The 27,146-nt window shown below is 45.9% G+C and overlaps 1 protein-coding gene across 6 annotated transcripts in view; it reads right to left on the bottom strand.

The window, feature by feature from the left end:
• Nucleotides 1-27,146, bottom strand: part of ENOX1 (ecto-NOX disulfide-thiol exchanger 1) — a 1,047,374-nt gene that overhangs the window by 167,193 nt on the left and 853,035 nt on the right. For all 6 annotated transcript variants that reach the window (XM_063952856.1, XM_063952852.1, XM_063952853.1 and 3 more), the window contains 2 exons: nt 15,071-15,304; nt 13,255-13,467 (listed from right to left, as the gene is read on the bottom strand). In XM_063952856.1, the coding sequence (XP_063808926.1) occupies nt 13,255-13,467; nt 15,071-15,304 (447 nt within the window). The remainder of the gene's footprint in view (nt 1-13,254; nt 13,468-15,070; nt 15,305-27,146) is intronic.

The following is a 27,146-nucleotide window of genomic DNA, read 5'->3' as shown; positions in this document are numbered from 1 at the left end:
GAGGCACAAATGGGGGCTGAATATGCAGCACTCCTTTCACAAATGTCTGAACTTCAGGTACTGAAGCTAGTTCCTTTTGAAAGAAAATCGACAGAGCCGAGATCTGTACTTTAATGGAGCCTAGTTTTAGGCCCATATTCACTCCTGCTTGCAGGAAATGTAGAAATCGACCCAGTTGAAATTCCTCTGTTGGGGCCTTTTTGGCCTCGCACCATGCAACATATTTCCGCCATATGCGGTGATAATGTTTTGCCGTAACATCTTTCCTGGCTTTAATAAGCGTAGGAATGACTTCCTCCGGAATGCCCTTTTCCTTCAGGATCCGGCGTTCAACCGCCATGCCGTCAAACGCAGCCGCGGTAAGTCTTGGAACAGGCAGGGGCCCTGCTGTAGCAGGTCCTGTCTGAGCGGCAGGGACCAAGGGTCCTCTGAGATCATCTCTTGAAGTTCCGGGTACCACGCTCTTCTTGGCCAATCCGGAACCACGAGAATTGTGTTTACTCCTCGCTTTCTTATTATTCTCAGTACCTTTGGTATGAGAGGTAGAGGAGGGAACAATATACTGACCGGTACACCCACGGTGTCACTAGGGCGTCCACCGCTATCGCCTGAGGGTCTCTTGACCTGGCGCAATACTTCTCTAGTTTTTTGTTTATGCGGGACGCCATCATGTCCACCTGTGGACGACCCCATTGATTTACAATCATTTTGAAGACTTCTGGATGAAGTCCCCACTCTCCCGGGTGGAGGTCGTGCCTGCTGAGAAAGTCTGCTTCCCAGTTGTCCACTCCCGGGATGAACACTGCTGACAGTGCTAGTACATGATTCTCCGCCCATCGGAGAATTTTTGTGGCTTCTGCCATCGCTGTCCTGCTTCTTGTGCCGCCTTGTCGATTCACATGGGCGACTGCCGTGATGTTGTCTGACTGGATCAGCACCGGCTGGTGTAGAAGCAGGGATTTTGCTTGACTTAGGGCATTGTAAATGGCCCTTAGTTCCAGAATATTTATGTGAAGGGCAGTCTCCTGACTTGACCATAGTCCCTGGAAATTTCTTCCCTTTGTGACTGCCCCCCAGCCCCGTAGGCTGGCATCCGTGGTCACCAGGACCCAGTCCTGTATGCCGAATCTGCGGCCCTCCAGAAGATGAGCACTGTTCAGCCACCACAGAAGAGACACCCTGGTTCGTGGAGACAGGGTTATTAAACGATGCATCTGAAGATGCGATCCGGACCACTTGTCCAACAGGTTCCACTGAAAGATTCTGGCATGGAACCTGCCGAATGGAATTGCTTCGTAAGAAGCTACCATCTTTCCCAGGACCCGCGTGCAGTGATGCACCGATACCTGTTTTGGTTTTAGGAGGTCTCTGACTAGAGAAGACAACTCCCTGGCTTTCTCCTCCGGGAGAAACACTTTTTTCTGGGCCGTGTCCAGAATCATTCCCAGGAACATTAGACGTGTCGTGGGGACCAGCTGTGACTTTGGGATATTCAGAATCCAACCGTGCTGGCTCAGCACTTCCTGAGATAGTGCTACTCCCACTAACAACTGTTCCTTGGATCGTGCCTTTATTAGGAGATCGTCCAAGTATGGGATAATTAAAACTCCCTTTTTTCGAAGGAGTATCATCATTTCCGCCATAACCTTGGTAAATACCCTCGGTGCCGTGGAGAGTCCAAACGGCAGCGTCTGGAATTGGTAATGGCAATCCTGTACCACAAATCTGAGGTACTCCTGGTGAGAATTGTAAATGGGGACATGCAGGTAAGCATCCTTGATGTCCAGGGATACCATGTAATCCCCCTCGTCCAGGCTTGCAATAACCGCCCTGAGCGATTCCATCTGGAACTTGAATTTTTTTATGTATGTGTTCAAGGACTTCAAATTTAGAATGGGTCTCACCGAACCGTCCGGTTTCGGTACCACAAATAGTGTGGAATAGTAACCCCGGCCTTGTTGAAGTAGGGGTACCTTGATTATCACCTGCTGGGAATACAGCTTGTGAATTGCCGCTAGCACTGCCTCCCTGTCTGAGGGAGCAATCGGCAAGGCGGATTTTAGGAAACGGCGGGGTGGAATCGCCTCGAATTCCAGCCTGTATCCCTGAGATACTATTTGAAGGATCCAGGGATCTACCTGTGAGCGAACCCACTGATCGCTGAAATTCCTGAGGCGGGCCCCCACCGTACCTGGCTCCGCTTGTGAAGCCCCACCGTCATGCGGCGGACTTGGAAGAGGAAGCGGGGGAGGACTTTTGTTCCTGGGAACCTGCTGTTTGCTGCAGCCTTTTTCCCCTGCCTCTGCCTCTAGACAGAAAAGACCCTCCTTTTCCCCGCTTATTTTTCTGGGATCGAAAGGACTGAACCTGATAAAATGGCGCCTTCTTAGGCTGTGAGGGGACATGGGGTAAAAATGCTGACTTCCCAGACGTTGCTGTGGAAACTAGGTCGGAGAGACCATCCCCAAATAATTCCTCCCCTTTATAAGGCAAAACTTCCATGTGCCTTTTGGAATCTGCATCTCCAGTCCACTGGCGAGTCCATAAGCATCTCCTAGCAGAGATAGATAGTGCACTTACTTTAGATGCCAGCCGGCAGATTTCCCTCTGTGCATCTCTCATGTATAAGACTGAGTCTTTGATATGGTCAATTGTTAACAGGATCGTGTCTCTGTCTAGTGTGTCAATATTTTCTGACAGGTTATCTGACCATGCAGCGGCAGCACTGCACATCCAAGCTGACGCAATTGCTGGTCTGAGTATAATGCCTGAGTGTGTATATACAGACTTCAGGATCGCCTCCTGCCTTCTATCAGCAGGTTCCTTAAGGGCGGCCGTATCCTGGGACGGTAGTGCCACCTTTTTTGACAAACGTGTGAGCGCTTTATCCACCCTCGGGGGTGTTTCCCAACGTAACCTATCCTCTGGCGGGAAAGGGAACGCCATTAGTAATTTCTTAGGAATCACCAATTTCTTATCAGGGGAAGCCCACGCTTCTTCACACACTTCATTTAATTCATCTGACGGGGGAAAAACTACAGGTAGTTTTTTCTCCCCAAACATAATACCCTTTTTTGTGGTACCTGGATGTAAATCAGAAATATTTAACACCTCTTTCATTGCCTCAATCATGCAGCGAATGGCCTTAACGGGCATTAAATTTGACTCATCGTCGTCGACACTGGCGTCAGTATCCGTGTCGACATCTACTTGTGCCACCTGAGATAACGGGCGTTTTAGAGCCCCTGATGACTTTTGAGACCCTTGGACCGGCACGAGCTGAAGACTCGGCTGTCCCACAGTCGGCATGTCGTCAAATTTTTTATGTAAGGAGTCTATACGTGCACTCATTTCTTGCCATAATACCATCCACTCCGGTGTCTGCCCCGCAGGGGGTGACATCTCTGCTAAAGGCATCTGCTCCCCCTCCACATCATTATCCTCCTCAAACATGTCGACACAGCCGTACCGACACACTCCACACACACAGGGAATGCTCAAATAGAGGACAGGACCCACAAAAGCCCTTTGGGGGGACAGAGTAAGAGTATGCCAGCACACACCAGAGCGCTATATATATACAGGGACTAACTGAGTTATGTCCCTAATAGCTGCTTATACTGTATACAGTGCCAATTTAGTGCCCCCCCTCTCTTTTTCCCTCTTACTGTATTGTAGAAATGCAGGGAAGAGCCAGGGAGCTTCCTTCCAGCCGAGCTGTGAGGGAAAAATGGCGCCAGTGTGCTGAGGAGATAGGCTCCGCCCCTTTTTCGCGGCCTATTCTCCCGCTTATTTTGGGATTCTGGCAGGGGTATTTACCTCATATATAGCCCCAGGGGCTATATATTGAGGTATTTTAGCCAGCCAAGGTGTTTTTATTGCTGCCTCAGAGCGCCCCCCCCCAGCGCTCTGCACCCTCAGTGACCGGAGTGTGAAGTGTGTATGAGGAGCAATGGCGCACAGCTGCAGTGCTGTGCGCTACCTTGGTGAAGACAGGATGTCTTCATGCCGCCGATTTTCCGGACCATCTTCCTGCTTCTGGCTCTGTAAGGGGGACGGCGGCGCGGCTCCGGGACCGAACATCAAGGCTGGGCCTGCGGTCGATCCCTCTGGAGCTAATGGTGTCCAGTAGCCTAAGAAGCCCAATCCGGCTGCAAGCAGGCGAGTTCGCTTCTTCTCCCCTTAGTCCCTCGCTGCAGTGAGCCTGTTGCCAGCAGGTCTCACTGAAAAAAAAAAAATTCTAAGACTATAACTTTCTAAGAGCTCAGGAGAGCCCCTAGTGTGCATCCAACCTCGGCCGGGCACGAAATCTAACTGAGGCTTGGAGGAGGGTCATAGTGGGAGGAGCCAGTGCACACCAGGTAGTCTAAGATCTTTCTAGAGTGCCCAGCCTCCTTCGGAGCCCGCTATTCCCCATGGTCCTTACGGAGTTCCCAGCATCCACTAGGACGTTAGAGAAACATTATTACTGCATTCTGACCATTTGATGGACATACGACAAGAACCCTGGATTACTCCAGTGAAGAAATTCTCCTTGTCTAAATGGATGGTAGCTCGCTATCCTCTCCCTACAGAGTTGTGTAACAAGTGGGAACATTCATCGCTGGTGGATTCCCATGTCACCCGTCTGGTGGTGTCATCTACTCTGCCTGTCACCACTGTCACCTCACTGAACGAACCGACAGATAAGTGTGTGGAGGGATGCCTGAAGTCTATTTACTCCCTTACAGGTGCTGTACATATTCCCACTATAGCAGCATCATGGGATGCAAAAGGAATTGAAGCATGGGTTCAGGCATTAGAGGATGAGTTGCCCCAGGATATATCTGACAATGCCAGACAATACCTGTCTCATATTACTACCGCTGCCTATTACATTCAGGAGGCGTCCTCTGAGGCAGGTGTGTTGGCAGTCAAGGCGTCGACTACGTCCATCCTGGCTCGCCGTATTCTGTGGTTGAGGTCATGGAAGGTGGACCTGGACTCCAAAAAAACCTTGAAGGTACTCCCGTTTAAGGGAGACATCTTATTTGGGGAAGACCTCAATAAAATTGTGGCTGACTTGGCGGCTGCTAAGACTGCCTTTCTCCCTAATACTACTTCTTCTGCACAGAAGGCTAGAGGTACCACTTCTTGCTCCTTTTGACCTCTAGGGAAAGCTAAAGGTCAGTCATACCCGAGACAATCTCATGCTTCCAAAACCACTAAGCCCAAGACAAAACAATCCTGGGCAGCCCATCAGCCTGCTTCTAAACATGACAAGCCTTCTGTATGATGGGGCGGGCCTCCCCCTGGGGGATCCCAGGGTGGGAGGCCGACTTCTGCGATTCACCCAGGTCTGGTTAAAGACCACTTCAGACGCATGGATGCGAGAAGTTGTCTCTTGCGGGTACGCAGTCTCTTTCAAGTGACGTCCCGCTCGCCAGTTTTTCACCACGGTTATCCCTTCGGATCCGTTAAAAGCGCAACCTCTTCAATTGGTTGTGTGTTCCCTCCTGGATACAGGAGTGGTGGTGCCGGTACCTCTGTCCCAGAGAGGCAGAGGATACTACTCGACCTTGTTTCTGGTTCCGAAACTCAATGGGTCTTTCCGGCCTCAAATCACTGAACAAGTTTGTGAGAGTTTCCAAGTTCCGTATGGAAACATTAACTCAATTATACTGGCCATGGAACCCGGAGATTATATGGTATCCCTGGATATACAGGATGCTTGCCTGCATATACCTATTGCCATATCGTATCAGCAATATCTGCGGTTTGCTATTGGCAAGCTACACTATCAGTTCCAGGCTCTGTCATTTGGACTGGCCACGGCTCCTTGGATCTTCACCAAGATTATGGCTGTGATGACGGCTCATCTCCATCGCCAGGGAGTCAGGATCTTGCTGTATCTGGACAACTTGCTGATTCTAGCAAACTCCCACGATGTCCTCCTCAGTCATCTGCAACTGACCGTAAACTTCCTCCAAGCCCAGGGGTGGCTCATCAACTGGAAGAAGTCCTCGCTGGTCCCAGCTCAAAGCATTGTGCACCTGGGGTCACTGCTGGATACACACAGTCAACGGCTGTTTCGGTCTCCAGAGAAGGTCCTGAAGCTTCAGGACAGGATCAGATACTTCCTCTCTCGCCCAAGAGTGTCGATACACTCGGCGATGCAAGTACTAGGTACACCCATAGACATCTAACACAGAGTGTCTTATACCCTTTTATCAGTGCCCAGGAATTTTTTCTGTGTTTATATTGTGTTTCAGTGATTGGTGGAAGTCACATATAATTCCAGCAGCCTGATTTTCAGCAAGGAGCGCAGGTGGTTGATTTTTTTCTTTCACATACTTGCCTACCTGCTAATTCCCAAAACAAGAAACCATATACTAATAGATGATTTTAAATCATACTTGCCAACCTGACCCTCTCCATGAGGGACAAAATGCTCTATTCCTGGACTTTCCTGGTCATGTATGATTGCCATCACCTGTGGTGAGCTAGTTAATTGATAAGAAAGGTGTTTCACCACAGGTGATGGCAATCATACATGACCAGGAAAGTCCAGGAACAGAGCATTTTCTCCCTCATGGAGAGGGTCAGGTAGGCAAGTATGATTTAAAATCATCTATTAGTATATGGTTTCTTGTTTTGGGAATTAGCAGTGGTGGATTTCCCACTAGGCATGTGAGGCACGTGCCTAGGGGTGGCACCTGCTGGAGGGGTGGCACAGCAGCACCTGCTAGGCCGATGCCCAGATTATTCTTTTTTAGTTTCTGTCATTACGACTTATTTTTTAATTTTGTAACTGGTGAGGGAGGAGGTGGCAATGGTCAGTAAATTGTGGTGGTGGAGGAGGGATGGTCAGGTTGGTGCTGCTTTGGCAGTCGGGAGGCTTAGGGGCAGTGATATGATAGGGGGATGATCAATAATGTTGTGCCTAGGGGTGGCCTGACACCTAAATTCGCCCCTGGATATTGGACTACAGGCAGTGAGGATTTCATTGGGGATCTGGGCATAATTTGCATTCTCACTTAATAAGCATAAGGACCTTGTTGTGTAATTCAATAGTGTAAGAGGCATAGAACGGACATTGGATTTGTCAATTGGTTGTGTATAAGTCAGCTATTGCCTACACCTAATAGTTCAATTCACCAACTATTGAAAATATATCTGGCAAATTTGTTTGCCATGTACTTCATTTTGTTAGAAGGGAACTACAAGTTGTATAAAGTAGCTAAACCATTGTTGTTTAGTAGGTCGGATTGCTAAGTACACTTGTGGAGTGTTTAGGTCAGCGCCCTGGCTTGCTGGTAATTAAAACAGGACATCTTGTACCATTAATACTGTGGCTTTTACAATGAGTGGGACAAGATACATTTTTTTTTATAAATTAGGGAGGATTTAAGACATGATTCAGTTTGTTGTGGAATAAAAGCTGATAGCTGTATGATATAGAGACTAGGAGAGACATGTGTAGTCTCATTGTGAAAATGTGGATCCATTGGAAATGGTGGGGAGGAAAGGGAGAAAGGAAAAGTTAAACAGGATAGAAAACTCAAAATGAAATGGAACTTATTGAAGCTCTATTGTAACATTATGAATGAGAGATAATTATGGATAAGAACAGTGGAACACCTGGCAACGTACCTTGTAAATGGATAGAGCATTAACGGAAAGGCAATTAAGGTTCAACAAGCTGACAATTATTCCGGCCTCTTCTGAGTTTTAGAAGGGGTGGTGGGTACTAACGCTTAAAGAAAAATTCCACTGGAGAAGAGTTAAAAATTCTTTAGAACAGTTTTAAAATATGTGTTCCATCTCTTCTCCTGAATGGTATGAGGAGACCATGGACTTGCATACACCATCCAGCTGCATTGTCTTAATGAATATTCCTCTGGTACTTGCAATAACTGGGACTGAAGCCAAATGTATTGCTTGGAGCATTACTTTCTTGTTGGTCTATTGAACAACTGCTATTGGATTGTAGACTGACACTTTAATATTGGAAATAAAGATATTTGCTTATATGTTGCGACCTCAGTACCTATGTACACCTAGCAGATGTACATGGTTACAAATAAGTACGTAATATTTGTTTTCATAGGTAGCTTGTTCAGACCAGTTATACAAAGCCTGTCTCGGGTAGAAAGATTATATTCTAAATATAGCTTGCTATGTGAGAAAATAATTTCTAATCAGCAACAACATACAAGGGCAGTTACAAGACCCTAGCGGAAAGTGTACTGAATCTTCTGAAAAGGACTGATCATATGTTGATCTAGGACTAGTTAAAATGGAGGGGGTAGAATATGGCACTGTTAGCCAGTAGATTTAACAACTATAAGGAGGGAATAAAAGACCAGCATTATCTAATTATCCAACAGAGAACTCCATCCATCAATACAATGTTCTCACCTCTTGTAAGCTGCTGTATGTACTCTGTTTTGTCCACCAATCAGCATCAGATGCATATTCACTGACTGCATTATTCTATCAAAGATATATAAAGTCAGTGCCTTCCTACTTACAATGTTCTGGAATAGAGTTATCGTCACGGGTGGGGGGGGGGGGGGGGGAGCTCATGTTTTAAGGCTACAGTACCATGTCATTTAAAATCAGCCTTGTGAGAAGTCAACCTTGGGAGAATTGATGAGTGTAGAATCAAATCATCAATGGTGAGAGTCACAACCCCCAGAGCTTTGTCATTGTGCTAGCTGAGTGGGAGAGGTATGATTCTGTCTAGCTGTATTGGTGGAACAAGTTCTTTAAAAGGGTGCTACAAACAGGCTTCCTTTTCTGGACAGATTTTCATTATAATATATTATGGGATAAACTGAATCAGAAGCAATGTGGCATCACACATCCGCTGCGCACAAATCCCGTTCTTACGGAAGCCTTGCATTGTGCATTCTCCTGTGCACCAATGTGGGGTACGGGGTGATGAAGGGTGATGTTGCCAGCTTTCATATAGTGGGACAAGTGTACATTAACAGGATCGCATGTACTGTACTGTACATTGCTTCTAACTGAATCAACCCCTATTTATTTCAGCACCAGTGTATAAGGTCTAACAGAACAAGAATGCTTTATATAAAACAAATACCAAGCAATAATGTTTAACATGGTAGCTAAAAAGCCTCCTTCTATAACACTTCCCTAACCTCTGCTCTCGACTCTGTGGACCGCCTCTCCTCTGTCCCCCTCTGCCGCTCTAAACCCCAACCCTGGCACACCAAAGTAACACATTTCTTATAAAACTGTTCACGCACCGCTTAACGCTTCTGGAGGAAATCTCACTATCTGGTCGACTTCCTCCACTTCAAGTTTATTCTCTCCTCCTACAGCTCTGCTCTTTCCCTCGCCAAGCAATCCTTTTTCCCAGTACTCATCTCTTCTCAGTCGTCGCAGTCTCTTTAAAACTTTCAACACTCTCCTCTGCCCCGCCTCCTCCTCCTCCCGTCCTCTCTCACTGCCACTGACTTTGCCTCCATCTCTAAAATTGAGGAAATCCAACACGATATCTCCTCCTGTCACCCCTCTGCTGCCCCCCTGCCCCCATCATCCTTCTCCTCCATCTGTACTACCCTGTCCTCCTTCCGTCCCACTTCAGACAAGGAAGTCCACTCCCTCATCTTATTCTCCCCCCACTCAACCTGCCCCTTTGACACCCTCCCCTCCCGTCTTCTCCGCTCCCTCTCCCCCCACTGCCTGCTCCCACCTTGTTCATCTCTTCAACCTATCACTCTCTACGGGCATCTTTCAATCACCATTCAAACATGCTCTGGTCTCACCCATTCTCAAAAAACTCAACCTTGAACCTTCATCACCCACTAGCTACCGCCCCATCTCTCTTCTCCCAATCGCCTCCAAACTACTTGAATGATTGCTATACAGCAGTCTCAAGTTACCGCTATGACAACTCCATCCTTGATCCACTGCTATCTGGCTTTTGCCCACTCCACTCCACTGAGACTGCCCTAGTAAAAGTCACCAATGACCTGCTTTTGGCTAAATCCAGGGGCCACTTCTCTCTGCTTATCCTTCTGGACATCTCTGCTGCCTTTGACACCTCTCCTCCTCCGCACACTCCAAAACATTGGCCTCTCTATAGCACTGTCCTTGACTGGTTTACCTCTTAACCCCACTAACCGCTCCTTCTGTGTCTGCCTACAGCAACGCATCACACTTTTCCATCCTTCCTGTTGGTATCTCTCAGGATTCTGTCTTCGGCCCCATTCTGTTCTCCCTGACATCCTCTTTCCTGGGTGCGCTCATTAACTCCTTTGGCATTCAATAGCACCTCTATGCTGATGACACACAACTCTACCTCTCCTCTCCTGATCTGTCCCCCTCTTTCCTCTCTCAGATTTCCAGCTGCCTCTACGCCATCTCCTCCTGGATGGCTGAGCACTCTCTGAAGCTCAACATGGACAAAATTTAACTCAACACCACCACCATCTCCCCCATTCCCCAACTCCACTGCTTGGGCGTCACTCTTGACTACTCCCTCTCTTTTGCACCCCACATCCAAGCTCTGGCACAATCCTGTCGGTTCCAGCTATGCAACATTGCTCGCATCAGGCCATTTCTCTCTCAGAGTGCAAATAAACTTATCATCCACTCACTGGTCATCTCATGGCTCAACTACTGCAATGTTCTCCTCACTGGCTTCACTTGCTCCTCTCCAATCTGTCCTCAACTCCGCAGCTAGGCTTATCTTCTTGTCCCGCCGCTCCACATCTGCAACTCACCTTCGACAAAATCTGCACTGGCTCCCATTCCCCTACAGAATCCTCTTCAAACTCCTCACTCTCACATACAAGGCCATCTCTAATTCCACTGCTCCCTACATCTCCAACCTCCTCTCCCTTCATACTCCCTCCCGCTGTCTACGGTCAGCCAATGACCGTCGCCTCTCCTCTACCCTGGTCACGGCTTTCCATGCTTGAGTTCAAGATTTTGCCCGTGCTGCACCCCTTCAGTGAAATGCGCTCCCCCGCTCCATTAGGCTCTCCCTGACCTGGCAAAGCTTCAAATGGGCACTGAAAACCAACCTATTCATCAAAGCGGACCCTTCCGATGCATAACCTAGTCCTGAGGCTGCTGCTCCATCCCCGTGCCTCATGCCTTGACCATCTCTGCTTTGCTTACATCCTACCATCAGGCTACCTCCCGCTTGCTTGCACATCATGTCATCTATCTGTCACCGTTTCCTACTAGATTGTTAGCTCCTCAGAGCAGGGCGCTCTTTTCTCTTTTGTTGAAACCCTCTTCCCGGCACATTTCACTCACAGCCCTCTCCTACTCAGCGACCATCTTTACCCGCTTTTTCTCCTGCTGGTAAAGGCTCATCTCTATCTATGGTCACCAGTTGATCACTCACTCGCTACTTACAGCTAAGCTGTATTATGTTTTGAGAATTGTGGTGCTCTTTGTTACCTGTACTCTATTTTTGTTATTTATTTATTTAATATAATGTTAAGTTTTGTCTCCCTGTACTGTCCTTTTATACGGCGCTGCAAAACACTTGTGGCGCCTTATAAATAAAATGTAATGATAATAATAATAAAAATAAATTTTCTGCATATCTTCATATTTTATCATTCAAATATATTTCTCTCCTGATTATGAATTGTAATGCCCTATTTGCTAATGTAATAGTACTAAACGTAAGAATCAGCTTCACAAACAAATACGTTCATCATTTGGTCCAGAAGAAACTACACTAAAAAAACCAAAGCAAAAAGTTGAAACAAACTTGCTGAAGCGCAAGACCTAACATTATACTCAGAAGCCAGCTGAAACACATATCTAATTTGCCATTATGTTCAAGCGCTTTTTTACAGATATATTGCAATGTGATAGATATCTTATACTTCAGACAGAGACTTATAAATCAATAGAGCCCTCAAACTACTTTACACTGCCAGTCAGATGCTTTTTAGTCTTATTAATGTAAAAGCAGAACATCTAAAAGCTTGCTCCAGAAATTGCATTCACAGCATTATTATATTGATCTAACGTCAGCTGGGAAATTAAAACTCTGCTATTAGGACGTTCAAGGCCATGTGAATTTAGTTCGAAAGCTCTTTACCTTTCTGTAAGAGACAACCCATAAAAAAATGACTAAAATACACACAATAATCAAAATAAGCCACATGAAAATGAGTATACGTATTTCATACTTCTTGTGTTGTTTTACTGTTTAAATTAAGGCTAACTTGATTTATATAAATGACAATTCAATTGGCAGTTAAATAAATAGATTGGGTCAGTTTGGGCTGATATTGCACAGTGAAATGATTGTTCTATGTAGGTGTATTTGGTCAAGCAGAACAAAATACAGTATCTGACCTCATTTATGTATGATAGGCAGCAAAAGGATAACAAGATGGACATTTCACTTATATATCTTTTAAATAAGTAGAAAACAATATTATGTGACTTAAAACGGCTTCCACATACTAGGGAAGATTTATAAAACCTTAGAGAAAGATAAAGAGGAGAGATATAAAGTACCAACCAATCAGCTCCTAAAGTAACTGTAATTTTTAAACACAGCGCATAAAATGACAGAAGTTTATTGGTTGGTACTTTATCTCTCCCCAAGCTGTAATAAATTTCCCCAAATTCTTCTATATGAATGGACTATCTATGATGGATGGATTGAGTGAAAATTCCAATGCATCAGTTCTGAACAGACAAACATATTCCAGTTATGGGAATGAACCACCAATAAGACAGTGTGTATTTAACAGACAAGTGTGATGTAATGCTATATCACTACCTCCACCGCCTACTGAGAGAAAGTAAGATGTACACGATTTGCTCTCTGCAGATAGAGCTGTTCAAATTTGAATGCTCATATTTTGCGCCAACATATTATAATACGTTGGCTGTTATATTTATACTTTTTAAATATAATTAAAATAATTATCGCTTGAACGATCTTATATTTAAATAAGTGATGAAGTAGGATTTTGATAATTTGTTTATCCTATTATTTATTCTGCACCTCCATTACACAGAGACTGCTGAAAAGGAGTATGCTGCTACAAACAGAATGTGAAACAGACTGTCCCACCTTTGAAATGTAATATATGCAAAACGTCACCAGTTATGTAGATCATCTCTACTGCTGTTCATATAAGGGACCAGTCACATCATTTTCTAACAGTCTTTGTACGGAACAAAATAGTATGGCATTAATTTACACAGTTGACCATGTTGCTCTGGGCAATTCTAAAAAGATATAAAATAGGTACTTACATTGAGTGAGAATCCCAAAGAGTTCTGTTTTGTAAATCTCCTTGGCCTGTTCCAGCGTCTCTTCATGTGTTGCCTTCTCATTCATCAGGCGTCGAATATGACTGTTCGCGGACTGTACCATGGAGTAGAACTGGTTTGCAGACCTTCGATTCACCTCTCCTCTCTCTAACCAGGTTACAAGAACAGTGATAGCCTCTGAGAATTTGTTGTCATCTGGAAGAGAGTAAAAACAGATTGAGTCTTCACCATAAAATTCAACCAAACCTACAGACCTGTATTTTACATTGTGTAGACCTCAACACAATCAATTTTATTGTCGGTACCAAGAGTGTCAGATAACCAGACATCTCCAGATCCTGATATTATTTATCTGATTAATTAGTACTTTGTCAACCTCACTGATAATACACTACTGGGTATTACACTCTAACCGTTGTAGCTGTTACCGCTTAATGAAGAAGCCACTACAAGTTCATACTTTAATTACAGAATGGCGCAACACTGCATCAACTAGTTAACCACTAAGTATTTCCCCCTCAGTGTTCATAAAGATATGATTAACAGGCAATCTGTCTCTTCTGAACAAGCTATGAATTTGTTTAGAGCAATAAGAAGTCATTAAATTGGAATTTAATAAACAAAAAAGTACAATTCCTTCAAAATATAATACTGATTAAAAAAGCGAAGACAAAATAAAAAGGGAATTAAACAAATGTAAAAAACAAAAACATCATCAAGAACATTTTGGTGGTCAAGGAAGAACATCCTGTCCTCATACACCTATCCCTTTGCGCGATATGGCGCGATTTCCGTACTGCAAACTGCTTCTTCAATTTTGTGTGTGTTTGCGCATAGTGCTAGACACTTAGGATTAGTGTTGTGGCATGGCTATGTAGCAAAGTACGTGGGCTGCTCTTTGGTCTCATTTGATCATAGGTGCATGTGGACACATCTGTAGCTGCTGTCTCATCTCAGAACTTGAGCAAATGTCAGTAACGAAATTTGATATAATCCAAATTCTAATAGCAGTGAATTAATCAATCCCTTCTCTACAAGATAGCAGGAAAATGTACACCTGGGAAATTAGTTATTAAGTCTACAATAATGCACTGGGTTAGGCCTCTAGCGTCACACAGAGTGTAACACAAATACAGTGTAAGAATACATTATATGGGGAAGCATATATTGGAAGTTGGAAACCATGTTTAATTTCGAAAAAACAATATAGAAGAGCTAGAAATATACAGGAGCTAGGAGAACATTACTTGAATAACCAAAGTAAGGGGAGGCCGTATTAAACACATAAAACTGACACAAGAGACAAGAACCAGCTAAAAATTAATTGCAGCTAGTACAGATTAATGCAGAAGAGCCCAAACTTTGACTTTAAGAAAGGGTGGCCTTCATTACGTATAGGCAGAGCCTCACAATTTTATGGGTCTGATTTAGGCAATTTAGGAGAATTAGACAACCTTCTGAAGAAAGCAAGTACAGGCGTTGCCCATAGCAACCAAGATTCTAGTTATCATTTTATAGACTGCATTAAATGATACCTAGATTCTTATTGGTTGCTATGGGCAACAGCTCCTCTTTAGAAGGTTTGATACATTTCCCCCATTATTTCAAAGTTTTGGAGCCTGAAAAATGGTGCGTAAAGAAATGCAGCGTAAAATTGCAGAAAAAAACCCTATTTGTTTAAAAAAAAAATATTACGAAAAAAAAATAATAAGTAAAGCTATAACATCTACTCTATTATGTGCACTTCACACCATACTTATCAGCTATCTGTGGATATAATATTTGAATTAGTCCATACCTTTTAGCTTTTCGGCGAGTACCGTGGCTTCATGTTCAGAATAATGCATGATTGCTGGTGGGGACGGAGGCCGTAGCTGGTCAACTTCTAGCTTGCGACGATGGCGTTCTTCCCTTGCAAGCATTCTTTGCTTGCATTCCCATTCATAAAAATCATCTCTTGCTTGAGCAAAATCTACATGCAGACGACCAGAGTCCTTTTTATCTGTACTGGATCCTAACCTCATTCGATAACCTTCAAATAGTAGATTCCGCAATTAAAATTACACAATTTAGCACATTCAATTTACATGTTTAGAAATAGACATACATGTGAATAAGGACAAATGTGCATAGTACTGCGATTTGTCTTTAGACACAATCTATATTAAAGACCAAAGGTAAGAACAAATGCACTGCGCACAGCGGCTGGTGATTGGATAATCTAGCAACAGGTCCTTCCCACCTCTACCACAAACAATGCAAATACAACAGGACAAGCAGGGCCGGCGCAAGGTTTCTTGGCACCCTAGGCAAAACTTCAATCTCCATTCCAGCCCCCCCCCCCCCCCCCAAAAAAAAAAAGACATTGGCCACAACAGGAATAAATTATAACAAAAACATTTGCCCCTTTCAGGAAAAAATAGAAAAAACACTTTGGCCTTTACAGGGTAAAAAAAACACATTGAGGCAGACGCACACATACACTCACAATGACACTCATACTAAGGCAGAGGCGCACACACACACACACACACATACTGAGGCAGAGGCACGCACTCATACTGAGGCACACACACATACTGAAGCAGAGGCACACACACACACACACACACACACACACACACACACACACACACACACACACACACACTCATACTGAGGCAGAGGCACACACTCATACTGAGAAACACACTGATACTGAGACACACAAACACACACACACACACACACACACTGACACTCTGGGACACACTCATATTGGAGGCACACACCCACTACCACAGTAGTTATCTCCAGCTCTGATCACAGGAGCCAGTCTCCTAAAAAGCAGGCAGGCCAGGCAGAGCCACAGATAGACTGCGGGGAGAACTGGCAAAGTCGGGGGCGTGGCCTAATCACAGATATGTGGCCACGCCCCCTTTAAAAATACACAGCACAAAGCAACAGTCTATGGAGGCGGCTCCGGCCGGCAGAAAAGGGACACGGTGACGGGACCAGCCGAGGGGGAAACCACCTCTCTGCTCCCACTGCATAGCTTCTGCAGAGAGGTGGTGACTTAAAGAAAATCAGTGGTGAATCCCGGGACACTGGGTAGGGTAGAGTGTCCTGGAATGGCCAAAAAGCATCAGCTGCCTGTCACTCGATTTAGCAGCGTTGCAGGACTACACCGCAGCGCTGCTACTAGTAGTGTGTCCATGCCGCCGGGTGTCCTGCTGCTGTATTACATGGGGGCTACAGGGAGGGGGGCTAACCACCAAAATGACAAGGGCTCCTGGCAGCCTCAGCGTGCGCCCCCTAAGTTCCCTGCGCTCATAGGCAGCTGCCTAAAGCTGCCTAGTGGAAGCGCCGGCCCTGAGGACAAGATACTACTTCACCAGCACTTTAGGATTTGCTTAATGATATGTGGCTCCACTTCATGGCTGTCCACCCCTTTTCTCAGTTGAATTCCAGTTCTTATAGGCATATAAATATAGAGTCCTCCCGGCTGCAGCTCGGGGTCCCTGCTATATTCCAGTCTGTCTCTGCCAGGCAAGTGTACATCAACCGCTGTGTAGAAGATGACGATCCCGCCTATGACGATATAGCATATTGCCTATAAGAACTGGTCGCATATCAGTTCTTACTTCCAGCCGGTAATTGTTCATCTATAGGGCTGTAACACAGGCCGGTTTCTCCCGGATGGCAAAAAGCCGGACAAACTTTGTCCGGCTTTTTGCCATCCGGAAAAACCGGCAGAGTCTGTCACACAGGACGGCTTTGAGCCGTGTGTGATACTGTGCGCATGCGCAGCATTAGACACGGCTTGGGAAAAAACCGTTGTGTGTGAAAGCTCCCCTTCACACACATGGTTTACTGGCTGCAAAGACGGCAAGGCGCCCGCCCGGCAGCCGGACCTTTCAGTGGTGAGACCCGGCTGTGCAGTGTGTAAGGACACTAGTCCTCACACTGTTCATTACAATGCCGGCACGGGAAAAAGCCGGGTAGTGTGTTTTAGCCCATACTGCTGTTTACTGGATGCTTTCCATTGTGGATGCCGCAATGTGGAATTTTATGTATTTTATTAAATGTGTGACTTTTAAAATAGTATTACACTATCTTTACTTTTCTCTTATCTTTTGGCTCCTAATTGACGTGATATTGGTGTATAATACATCCAAGTCAATTCAGCTGAGAAAAGGGGTGAACAGCCCTTGAAGTGGAGCCACCATATCATGAAGCAAACCCTAAAGCGCTGGAGGAGTGGTATCTTGTCCTGTTGTATGTACAATCTATATTAACATTACTTAGTAACTGTGGGCTCTTCTAGGCTACAGATGAATAGGATGATAAGTAATGGAGTTAAGCATTTCTTCTAGAAGAGATACAGGAATGGATTTATAAAGGTGCACATATTTTCATTTAACCTTTTACTTGTGAACTAATGTGCAAATGCCATTTACCAGCCCCTCTGTGACACCATCATACACACCTCCTTAAAGCCAGGAGAAGAGCATCTGGAAATGCACAGTTGGGGACATTAATACCGGCTGGCATGGGAACACTGTCTGGGGTGGTGCAAGGCAGACGATTAATGCCAGATAACGCCTGGAACTACGCCAGTTTTGCTTCTATTCATACACAATAAATCTGCAAGCACTTGATCTATTAGAGACTTAGATGACCTTCATTTTATGTATCTTCATTGTAAATCAGTTTGTTTTTTTATGGAGAGCATCAACAATCTAAGGCTCATGTGTCACATGAACATTACTTAATATATCACTTTTCAAAGAAAACATAATTGGTTAAAAAGCAGACAAACATCCAAGAAAGAATCATTGTCTGGGTGCAATGTCTTATGTGCTTGACCTGAAGAGTTTATATACAATATGTGGATTGCATTACATAAACAATGGTAATAGGAAATTCTGCAGGGAGACTTGTGCAAATCCCTGATAAACCAATTTGGAAAAGATCTACGACAGCCAGTGCCAGATTAAGGACCACATGGGCCTGGAGCTGAAATTTATGAAGGGCCTATTGTGTACCGCCGCAGGGGTTGTGACCAGCAACAGCGGGTTTGTGACTCATGCAGGGCCCGCCACACACATTGGCCCTCATTCCGAGTTGTTCGCTTCGCTGAGCAGTTTTAGCAGCCGTGTGCAAATGCTAAGCCGCCGCCCTCTGGGAGTGTATATTAGCTTAGCAGAAGTGCGAACGAAAGGATCGCAGAGCGGCAACAAAAAAAGATTGTGCAGTTTCTGAGCAGCTCCCAGACCTACTCAGCGCTTGCGATCACTTCAGACTATTTAGTTCCTGTTTTGACGTCACGAAAACGCCCTGCGTATGCCCAGCCACGCCTGCGTTACCCCAGGGCACGCCTACGTTTGTATCTGACACGCCTGCGTTTTTCCACACACTTCCCCGAAAACAGTCAGTACCACCCAGTTACCACCCAGAAACACCCACTTCCTGTCAATCACTCTGCGGTCAGCAGTGCGACTGAAAAGCGTCGCTAGACCTTGTGTGAAACTACATCGGCTGTTGTGAAAGTACGTCGCACATGCGCATTGCGGCACTTACACATGAGCAGAAAGTGCTGCTTTTTTGACTAACGCTGCGCTGCGACCGAAAACAGCTAGCAAACAACTCGGCATGACCACCATTGTTCTTTGCCTGAGTCAAAGCCATCCTGGGTCCTAGTGGTTCATTTACTAAAGGTTCTAAAAATGAAAATTGGTGATGTTGCCCATAGTAACCATTCAAATTCTGTCTATCGTTTCTCTAATGCATCCCAGATAAATGATAGTCAGAATCTGATTGGTTGCTATGGCCAACATCACCACTTTCATTGTTAGAACCTTTAGTAAATGCCCCTAGTGTCTGCGTGCTGTAGCAGGTAAGCAGAGGCGCGGAATCACATTTGCTGATTACAGAGTATGGCACGTTTTAATTTTAAAGGCACATTTTGGTTGCGACGCATCACTGCATCTGTGTTGTGTATAATGATTTGTGCACTAAAGTGTGGTATTGTATTTATGGATGCAGTCAGCATGTCAACAATTCCAATGTCAGAAGTTATGATGTCAACATTTTTGAAATGTCAGCATGGACTATGTCAGCTTCTGCAGAATATTGACATGTTCACAATGTCGGCATCAATGTTTCAGTCCCCTTCCGGACCATTTTCAAGACTGCCGATAATTAGTGCAGCCGATCTCAAGCCGACAAGTAAATGCCGTACTTTCTGCTTTGTGAGCGGCTTGTGTGATTGTTGGTGGTCTTGAAATTGTTCCAGAACGGCATCAAAGCATTGACACTTTAAGTGAATATATAATTCATAGCTTTCGGTATCCGGTCTGTACGTCAGCCACAGTTAGGTTGACAGTAATTAGGTCGACGTGCATTCGGTCGACATGGTCACTAGGTCGACATGGATAAAGGTCGACATGAGGGTTTTTTTTTAATTATTTTTAAAACTTTTTCATATGTTACGATCCACGTGGACTACGACTGGGAATAGTAACCCGTGCGGTAGCGGAGCGAGGCACCTTGTCAGCCATGCGAGGGGACACGGTGCACTAACTGGGGTTCCCGGTCACTTTACGAAGAAAACGATAGCAATTTTTTAATTAAAACTCATGTCGACCTTTTTCCATGTCGACCTAATGACCGCGTCTACCTATTTCGGGTGTCGACCTAGTCGCTGTCTACTAATAGTGGTCAACCTAAGTGTGGTCGACCCTAGCCCATGGGTCTTCAACCTGCGGCCCTCCAGCTGCTGTGGAACTATACATCCCAGCATGCCTTGCCTCAGTTTTTTAGCATGCCTTAATAGTAAAACTGTGGCAGGGCATGCTGGGATGTGTAGTTTCACAGCACCCGGAGGGCTGCAGGTTGAAGACCCATGCCCTAGCCTTTACTACAGCATGTGATGCAGGTTATACATTTTTCTGGTGGTATTACACTTCCATTCTTTCTTCTGTCTCTCTCTCACTCTATATCTATCTATATCTATCTATATATACACGCTGTCAGGCCTGGTGCAAGCCGCTCAGCAGGGTCTGCAAAAGCAGGGAGGCGCCGGATGGGAGAGGCGCTCTCCTTGCTCTGTTTCTGTCGGCTGCCGCTGCGCCTATCACACTATGACAAACAGCGGCGCCAGCACCTTGAAGCGTGGCATCCAACACCCGTCAAAATCAACACCCCCCCCCCCCCCCTCTTCGGCTGACTGTGAGGGCAGTGACGATGAGGGGGAGTTAGAGGGAGGCTGAGGGCAGGGGCTCTGAATGGGGACTTACAGGGAGGGTGAAGGCAGGAACGCTGAGAGAGAGTTACAAGGAGGGTGAGGGCAGGGACGCTGAGGATGAGTTGGAGGGAGGGTGAGTGCAGGGACGCTGAGGGGGAGTTGGAGGGAGGGTGAGGGCAGGGACGCTGAGGGGGGAGTTAGAGGGAGGCTGAGGGCAGGGGCTCTGAAGGGGGACTTACAGGGAAGGTGAGGGCAGGGACGCTGAGGGAGAGTTATAGGAAGGGTGAGGGCAGGGACGCTGAGGGGGAGTTGGAGGGAGGGTGAGGGCAGGGACGCTAAGAGGGAGGGACGCTTAGAGGGAGGGTAAATTGAAATGAAAAATTAAACAAGAACAACTATGGGTCTCACATATGCCTTGCAACAAAAGACTGTACACATTAATAACAAAACCCCATATTTGTATAAACATAGTCAACATGGCACCCCACAACTGCTTACATAGTACCTAGTAAACGGCTGAGACATACCCCCAGAAGATTTACAGGATTTTCCTCCAGTTTCCCATCCCATAGCAGGAGGTGCAGAGCCGACGGCAGGTAGTAAATGTCCATCTAACGAGAGTGATCAAACAGGGGGACGGGGCCAAATGCCAAAATCTTCCCAGTGAGGAGCCTTGGCCAATCCGCACCTAGGATGTTAACTGGTCCGTGCCTATTCTCCGTCACCTTTGCTCCAGGGCAGTGGGGATTGGGAGCCACATCCGGGAATACAGGCAGCTCCCAGGGCTGTAGTGTGCTGCTGCCGCTGTGCTGTCCGTGCGGTACGGTGCCCTGGGCCTGCAGCCCTGAGCGCCGGCACTGGATGCTCATCATTTTCCGTGGGTGCTACCGGGCCCGAGCATCCACGGAATCGGCACCTATGCCCTACACACACACACACACACACACACACACACAGCCTGTCCCCCCCCCCCCCAGTCCCTACACACACACACACACACACACCCTGCCTCCCCCCAGTCCCTACACACACACACATCCTGTTCCCCCCCAGTCCCTACACACACACAAAGTCTGTTCCCCCCAGTCCCCACACACTCTGTTCACCCCCCCCAGTCCCTACACATACACAGCCTGTTCCCCTCCCCAGTCCCTACACACACACAGCCTGTTCCCCCCAGCACCCCCCCCCCCCCCCTCCCATACACACAAAGCCAGCCTACCCCCTCCAGGCACCATACGTATGCACACACACACACTGCTCGCCCCCCACCCACCCCGTTACTGAGCAAGCGGGACACAGAAGAAGAAAGGGGTGCATAAAGACAGACCAGGCACAGTCGGGGGCGTGGCCTAATCACGGGTCCGTGACCACGCCCCTTCGAGAGAAAAAATCCTAACATTCAGCAAGCAGCAGGAGCCGGCCTCGGCAGAGAAAGTCACCCGACTTCCAGGCAGGCAAGTCCGCTGCTGGCTGCTGCTGTCTTGCACGCTGGCCGGCGCTTGTGTCTTATCTCAAGGGGGCGGGACATCAGACGGCTACTGATCAGGAAAACATTTTTTTCCTGTTTCCATCTGCAGGGGATCCTGTGGGCCTATTTTGAAGAGGGGGCCTGGAGCTGCAGCTCCATCCGCCCCATTGTTAATCCGGCCCTGACGACAGCCCATCTTTGGGATCTATTATATAGGTGAAGATGGATATAGCTTTTCCCTGGCTCCCCAAAGTCCCTGACCTATATAATTACTTCCAGAGTTTTTAAAATAAGTACTGCTGCTACATTCTTTTTCTAATGTGCAGGCCTATAATACACAAGGCTTATAGGGGGTAATTCCAAGTTGATCGCAGCAGGAAATTTTTTAGCAGTTGGGCAAAACCATTTGCACTGCAGGGGAGGCAGATTTAACATGTGCAGAGAGAGTTGGATTTGGGTGTGGTGTGTTCAATCTGCAATCTAATTTGCAGTGTAACAATAAAGCAGCCATTATTTACCCTACACAGAAACACTATAACCCACCCAAATCTAACTCTTTCTGCAAATGTTATATCTGCCCCCCCCCTGCAGTGCACATGGTTTTGCCCAACTGCTAAAAAATTTCCTGCTGCAATCAACTTGGAATTACCCCCATAGTGTCTGGGCAATTCTCATTTGTGCTCTTAGTTACCGTGGCAAATGCAAAAACCTTTCTGCAAAACGTTGACTCACAATAAACACGTTTTGACTTCTACTTTGGAATTGTGAAAGCCTCTGAGTGCTGCCTACCCGTGCTATACTTGGAGCTATTGTTTCTCAAGGAGGGCACCGGAGCAGATACCCAGGGAGGAGTAGGAGTGCCAGACCATTTGCTGGACTATCTATCTATCTATCTATCTATCTATCTATCTATCTATCTATCTATATCTCCATAGATGGAAATAAACTGCACTCCAGAGGTATGAAACCGTGAACATAGCTGGTATATTTTTTTCTGTTTCGGAGCATCTGCTCCTAAATCAAGAAATACCAGACTAGAAATAAATATATATATATATATATATATTATATATATATATATATACACAATTCCGGTCGGCACTCTTCCAAAAAGGTATCAACCTGCCCAGGTGCCCTCCAAGGTTGTCACACCAATGATACAAAGTATAGGCTGGCGGCACTCACAGGACTTGTTACCACAGATTACACGAGACTGCCCCCGTGAATATCACGGGGGCAGTCTCGTGTAATCTGTGGTAACAAGTCCTGTGAGTGCCGCCAGCCTATACTTTGTATATATATATATATATATATATATATATATATATATATATATACCAACTAGGACAAATGAGGCGGCACTCAGAGTCTTCAAACAAGTGAAAAATTGTAATGGTGCTTCAACGTTTCGGGGTCTCCCCCTTCGTCAGGAATAATGCAGTGCAAAATACAATGTGTTTAAATAGAACTTACCCCCCTTCAGGAACATCCCATCCAGCGTGCATCCGTGGCCGCGCCATCCCGGCGCCCAGCCCGCCGTCCTCAGCGTCTCAGCGGAAGTGACGCGTCGGCGCCTGGAGGCGCGTCCACGGGTCCGCTGCCTAGCAACAGAGAGGGATGTAAACACCCGTTAGTGATACAGGGACGTGAACTTTGCTTTGAGTCACTGTTCCCGTGTCTATACAATTATCATACAACGAAGATAAAAATTGGTGTGCTCTCTTAAAATAGTGCTAGACAATAAAACATTAATAACATGTGCATATACACAACTTTTTTTAAAAAATTTCAGGCAATTAGTGAAAAACACAAAGTGACAGTTAATAATACACAACACAATATCTCATTGACATGCCCAGATGAAACCACCCTTTTGACTCCACCATACTCTATTCATATTTATACTAATGGTGCCGACACTGAGCATGGAGTTTTACAGATATCCTGCGCAAATTTTACCACCAACATTACCGCAGGGGGCAAATTCCAACGGTTTCGTAAAACCAGATACATGGAGCGATCTGAGAATACATCAGCCAGTGAATCCGATGAAGGACACAGGCCCTCACCATCTACTTCACAGCAGGAGACCCCTTTAGGGACAAGCGCCCGTGCAGGGCTCCCGGCACGGGGAAGAAACAAAAATGGACAAGGAGGGGCGGCCAAAATAAAAGACAGAACCCGACCCTGGCTGCCGAGGGAGAAGAAGCTCTAATATTTCACCTGACCAATACCCCACTCACACCTGCAGAAACAAAGGTTTTGAGTAAGGGGCTGTCATTTGTACCCACCAATTATGGAGATGAATTTAGATGGAAAGTAAATGCTTTTAAATTGCACCGCACGTTAAAACTTAAGGAACATTTTGGTAAACAAGCTCCTGCCAAAGAAGGGTCTAAGTTACCCCCAAGGATCCAAAGATTAGGGCAGAAATCACACTTTGACCCTGTTTCTCAAAACGCATCCCTTAAGACATACCATAGGATGGTGGAGGCTGCGGGAACAATGCATCACAAGCAGAAACCCCACAATTTACAACGGCCCGAAAGAGAGGCCCTCCAAGATTTAAGTAAGAGGAGGGATATAGTGATCCGCCATGCGGACAAAGGCGGTGCAATAGTGATTCAGGACCTTGTCGAGTATAGAGAAGAATGTCTGCGACTGCTCACTGATGAAGCAACCTACTGTAAATTACCACGTGACCCGTCAGCAGAATATCAGAAGGAATTAAAGGCCATTCTACAGCAGGCCAGGGAAGAGGACATTATCTCAACAGAAGTGTTCCAAAAATTGTGGACAGACTTCCCGGTATCGCCCCTCTTTTACACCATCCCCAAAATACATAAGGACGCACAGAGGCCACCGGGCAGACCAATCATCTCAGCCCGGGGGTCTCTGTGCGAGCCTGTCGCAATCTTTTTGGACTGCTTTTTACAACCGTGCATACAGGGCACTTTTACCCATCTTAAAGATTCTGCCACGCTCCTATATAAATTTTCCTCCCTTGACCAGGTACCAGTTGACATCACCTTGGCGACCATCGATGTCACGAGCCTATATACCTGCATCCCGCATACACAAGGGATGCAGGCAGTGAGACATTTGATCACTGGGAATGTGTTATATGAGGGGCCCGACATTGATTTTTTCATGTCCTTGCTAAACTTTACGTTGACTCATAACTTCTTTAGTTTTGATGGCCAGTTCTACAGGCAGCAGACGGGGTGTGCCATGGGGTCTTCCGTGGCACCCTCGTTCGCCAATGCATATATGTGGGAGGTGGAACGCAATTTGTTCTTCACCAATAGCCTGGTATCTAGTAGGTTGTTTCAATACTACAGGTACATAGACGATTTGTTTTTAATGTGGCTCGGTGAGGTAGCTGATTTACAAGAGATCGTTGAAACACACAATGCCACCGATAGCCCAATTAAATTAACACTGAGCAGTAGCCGCAGCGACATATGCTTCTTAGATTTGAGGATTTGCCTACAGGATGGCACAGTGGTGACATCTCTCTACAAAAAACCAACTGATCGTAACACCATCCTTAGATACGACAGTTGCCATCCATTATCCACTGTCAGGAGTGTGCCTTACTCTCAATTTTTGAGAGTGTGTAGAATTAACAGCAATATAGCTGAGAGGGACAAGCAACTAGACGAAATGGAATCTAGACTGCTTGCCAGAGGTTACCCCCGGCAATTACTGGCACAGGCTAGAAAAAAAGCCTTAAGTAAGAATAGAATTGAAAGCCTGATACCAAAGAGTGCAAAAAAATTGGGCGATGTCATACCCTGGGTGTGTGACTTCAATGCACACAGTAACCATACACAAAAGCAGGTAAAGAAACTATGGCCACTAGTAGCTACAGATCCCGATCTACCAATGTTTCGCCATCTGAGAGTCATGCCTAGCTTCATGAGAGGAAGGAGCATTAAGGACATGATAGTTAAAACAGACATGGCAAAATTTAAAGAAACATCAAAGCATTTCTTGCAACGTAAAAACGGTTGCTTCAAATGTACAGGGTGTACAACTTGCTCGCATATGTCGGTAGGAGATAGTATAACACATCCCTGTACAGGTAAAAAATTCCCCATTAAATGGCCATTAACCTGCACTACCAAATTTGTAGTATACGCCATCATCTGCCCGTGCGGCAGATACTACATTGGCAAGACTGAATGCCAATTTAAAATCAGGATGGCACAGCATAGGTTGGCCATCCGGAATGCTTTGGCATCAGGCAAGGGGGACCAACCCGTAGCAAAACACTTTGTCGAACACAGACATACCATGGCTACCTTTAAACACAGAATCATAGACCATGTGCCTGAGTCTATGCGAGGAGGTAATAGGGGAAAAAAACTCCTACAACTAGAGTCTAGATGGATCCATAGGTTAAACACACTTAGACCTGATGGGTTAAATGACAATCTGGGGCTTATTAACTTTATCTAAGACAGGATAGCTGTTCCTGTGTCTATAGTTAGCAGGATGACATAAAACATAAAATTTAAAATTTGCGCAGGATATCTGTAAAACTCCATGCTCAGTGTCGGCACCATTAGTATAAATATGAATAGAGTATGGTGGAGTCAAAAGGGTGGTTTCATCTGGGCATGTCAATGAGATATTGTGTTGTGTATTATTAACTGTCACTTTGTGTTTTTCACTAATTGCCTGAAATTTTTAAAAAAAAGTTGTGTATATGCACATGTTATTAATGTTTTATTGTCTAGCACTATTTTAAGAGAGCACACCAATTTTTATCTTCGTTGTATGATAATTGTATAGACACGGGAACAGTGACTCAAAGCAAAGTTCACGTCCCTGTATCACTAACGGGTGTTTACATCCCTCTCTGTTGCTAGGCAGCGGACCCGTGGACGCGCCTCCAGGCGCCGACGCGTCACTTCCGCTGAGACGCTGAGGACGGCGGGCTGGGCGCCGGGATGGCGCGGCCACGGATGCACGCTGGATGGGATGTTCCTGAAGGGGGGTAAGTTCTATTTAAACACATTGTATTTTGCACTGCATTATTCCTGACGAAGGGGGAGACCCCGAAACGTTGAAGCACCATTACAATTTTTAACTTGTTTGAAGACTCTGAGTGCCGCCTCATTTGTCCTAGTTGGTATCCATCTGGTATCTATACCTGGAGGAGGGCAC

The sequence above is a fragment of the Pseudophryne corroboree genome, chromosome 2, assembly GCF_028390025.1.
Source record: "Pseudophryne corroboree isolate aPseCor3 chromosome 2, aPseCor3.hap2, whole genome shotgun sequence".
Lineage (NCBI taxonomy): Eukaryota > Metazoa > Chordata > Amphibia > Anura > Myobatrachidae > Pseudophryne > Pseudophryne corroboree.
This window is presented reverse-complemented; position numbering and strand designations above follow the sequence as displayed.